Source organism: Rhyacophila brunnea, unplaced genomic scaffold (genome assembly GCF_057557595.1).
Source record: "Rhyacophila brunnea isolate RB1 unplaced genomic scaffold, BYU_Rbru_1.0 scaffold_6, whole genome shotgun sequence".
NCBI classification, from domain to species: Eukaryota; Metazoa; Arthropoda; class Insecta; order Trichoptera; family Rhyacophilidae; genus Rhyacophila; species Rhyacophila brunnea.
This window is the reverse complement of record NW_028233276.1, coordinates 13,921,497-13,933,858: the sequence shown is the minus strand read 5'-3', so window position 1 is coordinate 13,933,858 and position 12,362 is coordinate 13,921,497. Positions and strand designations below refer to the sequence as shown.

Here is a 12,362-nt window from a genome sequence, read left to right as displayed (position 1 = left end):
AGATATTTATTATAAGCTATGTCTTTGACCATTCAAGTGTGATATGATGACGGCACAATTTTGTCACATCGCTCAAAATACAACTAAAATATTATGGTTTAGTTTAGGCAGGGTTTAATTGATTTTCAAAAACTAACCAATGCCATCTGTTAATTATTGTAGTCTTAGTTCTATAAAAACAAATACGTATGACTAACAAAGTTTAATGGGCACTATTTATGGCGGATTTTAACAGCCTTCCTCCATCCTTCGCTACTGCTATGCAGTATTAAGGACTTTAGCGGGGGGATGTAGGTAAATACATTACTAAGACGATATTATGGCATGGCTATACATATTTTTCGATGAGTCTGACATCATCAGATTTAATAAAATTCAACGCCAGCGATGTGCCGACCACATAAAATGTATGAATCACCAAGTCGTGATAAAGAATCTCAAAAATAAATAATTATAATAGGCCTCATCATTCGCTCTAGCATTAATAAATTATGTGAACCGAATAGATCAGTTTCAAGTCACTTATTTATGACAAATATTTATATAGCATCATTATTTTATTATACTGTCATTTACTATAATGGTGAATACTGTATCCGTGGTGTGTCACTATTAGAAAAGGGTTGGAGAACCCCTCGGTTAGAGAAGAATGATGGCCCGAGCCCTGAAGACGAGCTACCTCTATTAGTTAATAACTACATTTTTTTTCCAGATGCTCGGATTGACAGTGTACAGAAAGGGTTTAACAAATTTCTTCAGAACAGTGGTAAACGAGACCATGGAGAATAGGATGAACGGTACATTATATCGGCCCGACATGATCCAACTTCTGATGGAGGCCAAGAGAGGTAACCTCAAACACGAGAATGAAGTGGAAGGGAAAGAGTCCGGCTTTGCCACTGTCGAGGAGTCCACTGTAGGAAAGCAGACTGTCAAGAGAAGTAAGTGTGACACTTATAATAATGCTAGATGTATCGGAATATATTTTACTACGTATAGTCAAAAATCATGCAGATATGAATGATCCCACGGATATAGGTATTATTCAAAGAACAGATCAATAAAATACAAATGCGAAAGCTAGTCGCTATAATACCAAGAATTGAAGTCAGTTGAGGTTTACGACTTTACGTTGGTTAATGCAATAAAACGATGATGCATTAAAATAATGAAATACAAAGCATGCCGAATGTCCTCAAATAATATTACCAATATTGAATGAATATTTTTGTTTACGTGATAAACTTTAATGCATATTATGTATAAACGTAGCTATTGACAATAACATATTATTTAATACATGTTAAAATTCATCTCATATTTATTCGCACTCTAGAATCGTATCTTCTCACAATAACACCCAGATGGGTGCCTGGGGTTATTAGTAATACAAGATTAATGACTAGGTAAGGATTAATTTCACCACTGGCGAACGTATCATTATCTTGACAGACTTAATATATGCAGAAACAGAAAAATATTAGTATTTCTTAGTATTGATAACTAATAATAATTGGGTAGTACTTTAGTTAAAGTCAAAGATAAGGTTACATATCTAGGCATTTTATTGGATTACAAATTATCATTTATTCACCACGCCAAAACTTCGGTGGCTAAAGCCAAAGCAGCTTACCATCGGGTCTCCTGGCTTACTGGAAGTAATTGGGGTCTTAAGTTCAGATCTCTTGAAATAGCTTATGATGCAATATTTATGAGTATCGCTGGATATGCCGCCAGCACGTGGTATCATAGATGTAAGTTATTGTCCATCCGGAAAACTCTTCTCAGCGGTCAACGCTCAGCATTACTTGCCCTCACTAAGGCTTATAAGACGACTTCTACCGACGCGTTGCCTGTCCTTGCTGGAGTGCTTCCGTTAGACCTGCACATTCAAGTCCGTGGTGCCACGACCGCCTTGCTTGGGGGTCTGGGGGCGGAGGTTGGCGGTATCTTTATATCGCCGCCTTTAGGTCATGGATCCATGAGCCGTTGCGCTCGAATAGTTATTGTACGCGACCTGGCGTATGACACGGCGCTGCGTGTGTGGCAGGGGCGATGGACCACTTCTTCCAAGGGCAGACAAACGCATTTGTTCTTTCCTAATATTAAGTGGCGCATGGAGATAACCAGATTGACTCCAGACCATTGGACTTCTCTGTTCTTAACCGGACACGGTGGTTTTGCCTCCAAGCTCTGTCAGCTTGGCCTAATAGAATCTCCGACTTGCTTATGTGGCGAATTGCAGGATGCCGATCACATCCTCTGGGAGTGTACCTATATGTCGGTTGAAAGGGAAGAGCTTCTCAAGTCGGTCCGACCCTCAGTTGGACCGGTCGGCCATTGCGACTTGGTATCTACGAGGGAAAATTTCTCAGCTTTTAAAAAGTTTGCGGCATTATACGGCAAGCGAGAAGGTCTTTTCTCATCGAGAATTGACCGTAATACATTATATGGAATTAGGGATCACGCACACTCTAGTGCACGCCAACCAAGGTCTTGGGAAGTTGCTCCTGGGACACTTTCGGCACAAATTTGAACAGCGCCTATCGTTCGTTACGCCACGGTATACGCCTGCATAACGGGTGTGGAGACGTGGCGGGTGGTGGAGGGAAAAGCAAGGTAACCTAATTTATGAATTTATTTTCCAATAATTATAAATAAGAAATGTATGAAAACAACTAATGCGGAGAAAAAAAGATAGAAATATAAGCAAGTATTGATAACAGAACCATCAGAAATAAAATATAACGCCCAAATGCATGAATACTACTTTTATTGAGTATTTCTAGGGATGCACTGCATCCACAGCATCTATAGACCACCGTGTTACATATACATAATGCCTGAAGATGACAAAAGGTGAAACCCATTAAGTACCCTCAATTTTCATCGATTTTTTTTAGTTCAATTTCTGTAATGAGAAATACTATTTAGATAATATTGTCATTTCAGAGTGGACAGATGACAACTTTGTAGGCCAGGCGATGCTTTTTGTATTGGGGGGTTTCGAAACATCCTCCACGTTACTATGTTTCTTGGCGCACGAGATGGCCATTAATCCTGATATCCAAGAAAGACTTCAGAACGAAATCGACGAAGTGGTGGACAACAACAACGGGAAATTTAACTATACAGATCTGCAGAATATGAAATATATGGACATGGTGGTGTCAGGTGTGTATTAAAACATAAAAATCCTAAGAGACTTTGAAGAATGCTTGTATTTTATATGTAAAGACTATTTTTATTGGTTATCTGATACTTTTAGTTTGATTTGTTCTTTTTTAGTAGAGCTTGCGATTGATAAGTACTACTTTTAATAGATAACATAGTCAAGATAGGTTACTTAGGTAATTACATTGGTTGGGCCAAATAAATTGTAGTCGCAGTCATCCTTAGTCCCCAACTACTCAAATCTCCTTATTTATTATTGTCACAAGACCAGACGATGAGCAATTACAGGTCATAAAACGACCGTGATTGCAAATAAGGCAGTCAGCTCAAGTGATATCCAGAAAGCGGACGTGGGCAAGTTTGTTATAACTTTATCGTCGCTACCTACAGCGTGACTCTTACAAAACGTATCTGTTCGACCTTCGTTGCACTAAGTCTGTTACGGTTTGAGTGACGTCGCGTCCATCAATCATACAATCTATCATCATTATTCATTACCCTCATATTGTCACTGTTCTGGCAGAAGACACTATAACTTGAGTGTCATGGCCGCCGTCGTGGCGCTGCGATATATTATGAAAGGATTGCCAGTATTAAGTAGGAGATTTTTTTTCCTGTACTTTGGTTCAGAATGTGAATATCGAATACAATACCAGATCACAAATTTTTTCCAATCTGTCGAGATATTTTTAGTTATATGGTAACACTGAAATGTCAAAGAATATCTAACTGTCATTGCAACGACTCTATCATCAAACTTATTTATAGGCCCAGTGAGCTCATTTTGTTTTTTTCTTCTTCGCAGTAGGTCATAAGACGACTTATAATCCTCTTGCTACCACTTTTCAACACTGTTTGCGTTATTAAAACGTTTAAACACTTTACACGATCTTGCAGCACGCACAAATAACGGACGTCGAATGATTGCACGGCGAGGGGAACAAAGAGGAAAGGGCTAAGGAGGATTGTAGTTCTCAAAATGGCCACGTTTCAAGTTATACTTGATGCACTCTAGAAAGTGTTCGATAATCTCTTGACTGCTGTAAAAAAATGGCTGTAGGCCTGTCACACCATGTAATATAATTTGTGAAAAACAAAATTGTATACAGGAGGACCTCGACTTTCGCACGTAATTGGTTCCTGAAAAGGTGTGCGAATGTTGAATGTTCGAAAGTAGAGGGAAGTAAAAAAAATTAAATTGTGTGTATTTTGAAATATTTATTTATCAAGTAAATATAAGATGTTTAAAAGACATGTTTAAGTGGGGTTTGCGGGTGTTTCCATTAAAAAGTTACCAAGAGTTAGCTCTTTGCCACTCTTCTTTTTCTTATTTTAAATAAAATATTTTAAATGGTAAATCATTAACTTTACAAAAATGTAAAGTGAACCAATCTTTTAATATTAACGCAGTAAACCCAGGCTTTTTTATTTGATTACTGTAAGCAATTCTTTATCCTTCCCTTTCAATACTCTGGGATTTTCTGGTTGATAAATTAACATTGGCATCAATTTTAAATCACTAGCCAAGTTTCCACCAAGAAGCAATGTCAATCGGTTTTTAGAAGGTTTATGCCTTGGGGCAACTGGTTCTTCCTTAGATAAGAATGTACGACTAGGCATGTTTTCCAAAATAAACCTGTGTCATCTACATTAAATATTTGGCTAGAGGAATATTCTCCATCTTCAATAATTTTGGATAATGAGGAAATAAATTCTTTTGCAGCATCTTTATCCGCATCAGCCGATTTTCCAGTGAATTTAATATAAACCAACTGTTACTTGCTTGAAAAATCGTGTTAGAATCTACTTTTTCTAGCCTCCCAATCTTTGTACAAACTAAGAGCCTTCGCTTGAATAATTGAAATATTCAGAGGGACATCTTTTTGATGTTGGTCGTCGATCCATGATGACAAATATTTTTCCATTTCATCCATAACTATGCCGTGTCCTTTAGAAACAACCTTTAAAGATAATATATTTCCACAATTTTGAACGTATTCCTTAATTTTATTTTTATTTTTCAAAATTGAACATATCGTAGTAGACCTGTTTGTATTATACGAACGTCCGATTGAAGCAAAAGATTAACCGCAATCAGAACGTCATGTGAAGTTTATAAGTCCTTGATTTCTTTTTGTTCGTATCAACACTGCAGTTTTTCCGTTTCTCACTCATGTTTATAAATTTTTAGGGTGAAATATTTCAAATGAAGAAAATTAGCAAAACGCACAACATGACACGCCCGCACGCGCTTCTGCGCAAGCCACCTATCCTAGCTAACTCACAAGCAAAGTGACGGGTGCGAGCAGGATGCAAGTGACGCGAGAAATGCACTTGCTTGTGAGCGAGCGAGAAGGGGATATCTTAACCCCACGACCAGCGCGACGTTTTAAAAAAACGATTTTTTTTGAAATGTGCGAAATAGCGAATTGTGCGAAAGTCTGCTGAAAAACTGTTTAATTTTCTTCTAGAAACATTAAGATTTTGGCCACCGGCTGCTGCCTTAGATAGAAGATGCACTAAAGCTTATACACTACCGCCATCTAGTGATAATCCTGGGGAGAAGGGATATACGGTAAAATAATTCTTTGTTTTCTTCTCTCTCAATGTTGGGGATTGTGACTCCTATGGTATTGAGAGGCCCATGTCTTTCACTCGGTCGGACCGTCGTGTAGGCAACAATATTACTGCCCTCTTGTCACCTCGACCTTTCTTCCACTGATGATAAGTTTTCCAAATTATTGTTTTCCCTTTTGACTATGTGTCCAAATACCTACAGAACTCGTTGGATACACATTTTAGACAGCTCATCTTTTATGCTTATTTCTATCAGATCGGAGATATTCATCCTTTTATGGAATCAACCCTTAGCATGAGCTTCCAACACCACATCCCTAAGTATCAATCGTTCATATTTTCTCTGTCCTTTAAATCTCAACACCATAAAGAATAATTACAAGATAAAAATAACTTTTTATATACAACGTTTTTAAATTTTCTGTCGAATCAACGAACAAAAAAATTTGTACTTGATAGAAATAATACTGAAATGTCATATTGATTTACATAGTAACGCACGTATATATTAATATTAATAATTTAGTTGCTAGGACCCACTTAGCAATCAATAATAGTTTTACTTTTTACGGATTTCTTCCGAAATAACTTTTTATACAAAACAGAATTAACTGAAAATGAATTCAATTGTACTTAAAGATGGCTAAAAGTATTAAAAAAATGCATTGGCATCTTGTTCTGATATATTCTAAAAGTTTCGAATGTCTAGCTAGTGGGGAAGTTAATTAAAAATCGATTGCAAGATTTGGACCGGACAAATAAGAATACGAGCCAAAAAAAGTTGTAATAAAAATGGGATCAGTGTCTTGACCAGGTAAACTTAGTACATTTTGATTTGAAATTAATTTTTTATATTTAGGTAATTATACCAATTATGTTATATTATTATGATGATCAACATTCATGACTTGATCTCTTTATCTCTTATCAGTTCGTTCCATCATGACTGAGGATCATCATGGTCTCCTGGTTCATTCAGGACAGAGTGAAGAAGGTTGCCCCCAATAAGCGCTGGCACTATTCCTCTGCTTCACCATTTCTGAAGGCTACCCAAAACCATCAGATTATTGAACCGCGCCCAACAATATTATGTTAAAAAAAAAGTGCAAAGTGCATAATAGACACTGTCAAGAGGCATTTTTTTTATCTGGAGTCTCCGGATGGTTGACTGGTTAACTCTGTGCTCTGTCCAGAAAATATGAAACGTTTGGCGCCAACACCACATGTCGTAAACTCATTTGTGTTCCGCTCCCTTACCCTCAGGTTCTATGACTCGACACTACAAAAAATATAGAGAACACTATTTTTTTTTTCCAACCATATCCGATCCTAATAAGATCCTAGAAGAGGTTTGTAGATTTTTGTTTTTATGAGAAATTGTCAGCCACATACTCAACCTATTAGGTCCATACTCTGACTCATACACAAATTGAAAAACAATATGTGTACTTGTCAGACCCAGGATTCAAACCTGAGACCCATGACGCTATAGGCCGATGCTTAAGCCGTGCGGCCATCGTGGGCTAATGTTTGCACAAGTATAATTTTCGTGGCAATTGAGATTTCTCGATCTTTCCATATAGTGGTATAATGTGTCATTGTATTTTTTGCAATCTGTGTGCGCTTTTTTTATTTCTATTTTACATCCAACTTTTCCACTAGTGGTTGATCCCGGATATACCGGTGGCGAAGACTCCATACTAGGTGATTATTTGAAGCCTACCTTCTTAAGAAAAATATTTTTTAATTGCATATTGACTTATTTATATAATCACTTGATTATAATATATTCTATAAAATAATTTATTTTGCCAACGAGAGATGCCGTATGTGTAGGAATGTATTACACAGATAATTACAAAACAATCTGCAAAGGTTTTAAAAAATATACCACAGCGCGCCATCTGTCTTGAAATAAATAAAGGTCGGATTATGTTTCAAATGATCCTCAATTTTTTTCATATGGACTTTACGTCACGTAGCCCCGCCCAGTCTATCGAGTTGTATGAACTAAAGTAAGCTCCGATCGCAGAGCCTAAAACTAAATAATTAATAATTGGATAATTAAAAAAATATATTTTCTATTGTGTTTAATCGAATATTAATAAATATAGACAGTTTTTAAAAATAAAAAGAACTTTTATGTAATGATTTTTGATGTGTATAAAAGTTTTGAAAAAATACGTACTTAATTTTAACTGATCGCTTAATTTTATGTCGTCAGTGAGTTTTTGAAGTTTCATTAAATTGGTGTGTCGTTGTCATTAGTGTGTACCTATTCATTAGTAGTAATATCGTATTATCTTCTTATTTCTCGTAAGTATACCTGACAAGTGTGTTCTTTTTATCAGATCTCCATAGCCTACCTCTTTCAAAAAGTCACCCTTCGCCACTGGGATATACAATACTTGCTCCGGGTTGGTTAGCGCGATCAATAACCTCCTAATTTAATATGTCTGTATTTCTTACCATTTTGGTGGGAAATTCGGAATACAGTGAGATGAGCATCACATTCCGTAGATAAAATACGTATTATATTGATGACTGTAATTATTATTGTTTAATTACATACTTCATTATTTATAATTTTCTAGGTGAGCGTTGGTGAAGGTGTCTGGTTTCCAGTGTGGGGAATCCATCGCGATCCAAAATATTACCCGAACCCCGACAAGTTTGACCCGGAAAGATTTTCTGATGATAATAAAGAATCTATCCAGCAATTAGCTTATATACCATTTGGAGTTGGACCTCGAAATTGTATAGGTAAGAAACTTCATATTGTTTATTAATTAAATATAATATTGACATGAATACAAGTCTGAAGTCATACTGATATTACCATCATCACATCGATCGGATGTATTGTACAACAGGCGATATTTTTTGGAAACTACAATAATTGACAGTTAAGTTTGTATTTAGTTGACGTAATGATTCAATGATACATCAAAAGTTACGCAGAAATTTGGAGTTAGTTTTTGACTGTAAAATTTTTATTAGGTACTTATCAGTGGCGAAGGGTGGAGTTAGGCTGTTAAGATCCGACACAAATACTGCAGACTAAGCTCTGTTAGTCAAACATATTTGTTTTCATTGCATTAAGACTACAATGTGTAGATAGTGTTTGTTAGTTTTTAAAATTCAATCAAACCCTGCCTAATCCAAGCCATACGTTCGTTCCTTCATTTGCCACCCTTAAGCAACGCATGACCTGCCTACCCCTACGAGATATCACAGTAATAATATAATATGTATAATATCTAAATTATACTCATGTTAAAATATTTATTTAATTAATTTAACCACTAAGAAGAACAAAACCATCGATCCGCCTATTCATTTTTTAGTGTTATGGCTAATTAGTTACAATGTTATTGACAATAATTGGAACTATTTTATTCCATATTGAATATCTACAATTATTATTTGACAGTTGTCACACATTTGTAAAAATCATTCACTTCCGATTTGACTTTCATCTTCAATGTTGTTGGAACTTGCTGAAGTCAGTTTATTATATTTTCCAAATATATAATTTCTCCCTAACAATATTTATGTTAAAAAATATAATTTTATCCATTTATTTTAAATTAACCATATTGATTGTAAAAATATACTCATAATATTTGACTATTCTGACTCAAAAGTTTTTCCGGCATCTGGTATACCGCCGATCAAAGGCATACATACAATAATGGTATTCTTAACCTTTTATGTGGACCGTTGACTGTTTCAGGTTCTCGTTTTGCTTTGATGGAAGCGAAGTCTGTAATATTTCACTTATTGGCAAAATTCGACATCATAGTCACCGACAAGACGCAAATTCCGATCAAACTCGCCAAGAGTACCCTCAGTATGCACTCCGAAAGAGGTTTCTGGATAGGACTGAAACCCAGAGCCTCAAAAACTGCATAAAACCTAACCTAATACCTCACCGATATTATTAAGTCGGTAATCGATTTTACTGTTTTGAACAAAGATTTTTTTTGTTACGTAACTCTAAAATATTTGAGCTATTTATCTCGATAACTGTTTCAGGCTGTAAAACCATTATCAGAATCAAAGAATTTTGACTTAAAATAAGTCTTCAGCATTCTGTAGTAGCTGTTTTGAAGGCAACTCGATTTTCGAGTCAAACGATTGTACGAGGGGTTATATTGGTAACAAGTTCATTATTTTCCTCTTCTATTGGCGGCTTTTGTTCTGGTAAAATTCTGTTGCTTTGTTTACATACGTAGGTATGAATTTCTTGGTGTTTTAAATGATTATTCATTTTAATAATAATGTAAGAAAATAATTAATGTATTGCTCGTGGTTGCCTATATAAAATTAATGGGAGAGTGTCTTTCCACAGGCATTCATTCATTCATAGTTAAATTTTATATTCAAATGTCTGTTATGACACGGTGATGTGCGAAATGTCAAATTTAAGTCAAATTCAAATATACACTATGCAATCCTATAAATTTAAATATAAAAGTATTCAAAGCTTATTTGGGCAATATCTGTAATTTTAATAAATAAATCTGAAATTATAGTGGAATGTCATAGAAAAAAGTCTGAAGTTTTCGTCAAATGAACCTGAAATCATTTTTAGGCTTTTTAGGTTTTTTTTAAACATCTTAGGATTGAAATCATTTTATCAATGAAGCCTCAAAATAAGCAGCTTGTGCCTTGTGAGTTTTAAAATTGAAAACTATTATTTATGTCTTAGAATGCTACATGTATAGATAATATGGTACCGTGTCCACATTCAACATCATAATTCTGACACGTTTCATGTAGGTACATTTTCATAAATCAAAAATATATCAATGCATTTTTCCATGCTGAGGATTTACTCTCTTAAATTATAAATCCATCAACATGTTTAATACCTATGTTCATTAATTAATTAGGTACTCAATTTGTCCAATGTTTATATCACTGGAAATATCCAATAGTATTTTTTCACTCTATTTGCATAAACAATTTTTTTGGTACCTTTTTTATGTTTTTTATGGGGTCCTCCTTATCTGAGTGTAAATTGGGACTGTGTTTTATGTGTTTTTATAGTTTTTTGGACATCCCTACAAATTCGTTACTGCGGGGACTCGGATATAATGAGGACCCCCTGTATGTAATAAAAATGATATATATTACTTTATTTATAAAAACAATGTTATTTTAATTTTATTGATCAATAATTCTAGTATACACTGTTTACAAATATACAAATCAAAAAAAAAATACATCGCTTTTGAAGGCTGTTTGTATAGTTAACATAATATTATTATTTACACGCTTGACACGTTCATAAAGAAATTGGAAATATTAAAAGAAACAATACATTAGCCAAAGATAAAGAAATATAAGTAGCCTGATATTAAAGTAGGCCAAACGTCATTTACAAAATTTTACAGGAGACTCACAAACATGTGTGAGAAGTGTCCATTTTTCATATAACATACCAACTTTAAACTCAAAAATCTCTATGAAAACCGTCGTTTTTGATACTTTTGGTGGATTTTTTGAAAAGAGCATCACTTGCACTAGAATAATCAATTAAAACATACATTTCGTTAAAAATGGCGTTTGGCCTACTTTGATATCAAGCTACTCATATGAAGAGATAATATGAAAGAAAGATAAAAATAAAAGAAAGTTAATATTATAATATAAATAATGTAAAAGATTTCCTGGAATCAAATCAAATCAATTTTTTTCATATTATCGTAGACTTCACCAGCACGTTTATTCACAACAAGATGTTTTTCCTCAATTGGCTGAGAAATGTACAAATTCTCCGGACATTTAACTCTCGACATTGCCACATACAGTTGACCAGAGCTCATTCTATCGGATAGAAAAACGGGTGCATTGTTTACAACTCTACCGTGAAAGTAGAGAATATTTAATGCAAACGCTACCTTTATAGGATACCCTGAACGTCGTTCCACTTTCGGATTTTGCATACGAGACCACGAATCTGCTTCATTACCTTGTTTGAAGTAAAATTTAATAGGATTCATTGCGTAAGTCTTTCCATCGATATTATCCAAACTGACTGACAGATGATCAGCATGAATCTCTTTTATCGTTCCTAATGTTCCGTTTCTGAAGTTAGGGGAGAAATTGTATTTATAAATGAAACGTGTGTTGACTGTTATCTTCAAAGTGTCCGGTATAATTTGACGGCAAGATGTATCTCTTACGCCGTCCATCGATTCTTTTGTAACTATTTTTGATTTTGCCCTTATTTCTAATGATTCTTCTTTTTCAAAGCAATAATCCAAAATAGTTTTATTGATTTCTTCAGATTGTTTTTCATAGAATGTAATCAAATTTTCATGTTTTTTTAAATCCTCCGCATTCATAACAATATCTGTGGATATATTTTTATTGAAATAACTTTCTAAAATTCCCATATCACCGATTCTTAATAAATTTAAAGCATCTTTGAATTCTTCGGACTCCTGAGTCATTATAGTCTTCAACTCTATTAATTCAAAATCATTCCACAATGATGTATCATATACGTGGTTTGATAAATTATTTTGCTTTCTCGGAGCTAATTGATAAAGATCTCCGAATGTTATAATGTGTATCCCACCGAATGCTTTACTGAATTT

At 34.7% G+C, this 12,362-nt stretch overlaps 1 protein-coding gene across 1 annotated transcript in view; it reads left to right on the top strand.

Annotated features, from left to right (window-relative positions):
• LOC147065228 (uncharacterized) overlaps nucleotides 1–10,951 on the top strand; it is a 55,165-nt gene extending 44,214 nt beyond the window's left edge. The window contains exons 24-28 of the mRNA XM_085956951.1: nucleotides 713–941; nucleotides 2,953–3,174; nucleotides 5,646–5,749; nucleotides 8,346–8,514; nucleotides 9,488–10,951. Of these exons, the coding sequence (XP_085813077.1) occupies nucleotides 713–941; nucleotides 2,953–3,174; nucleotides 5,646–5,749; nucleotides 8,346–8,514; nucleotides 9,488–9,666 (903 nt within the window). The 3' untranslated portion in view covers nucleotides 9,667–10,951. The remainder of the gene's footprint in view (nucleotides 1–712; nucleotides 942–2,952; nucleotides 3,175–5,645; nucleotides 5,750–8,345; nucleotides 8,515–9,487) is intronic.
• The last annotated feature ends 1,411 nt before the right edge of the window (nucleotides 10,952–12,362 follow it).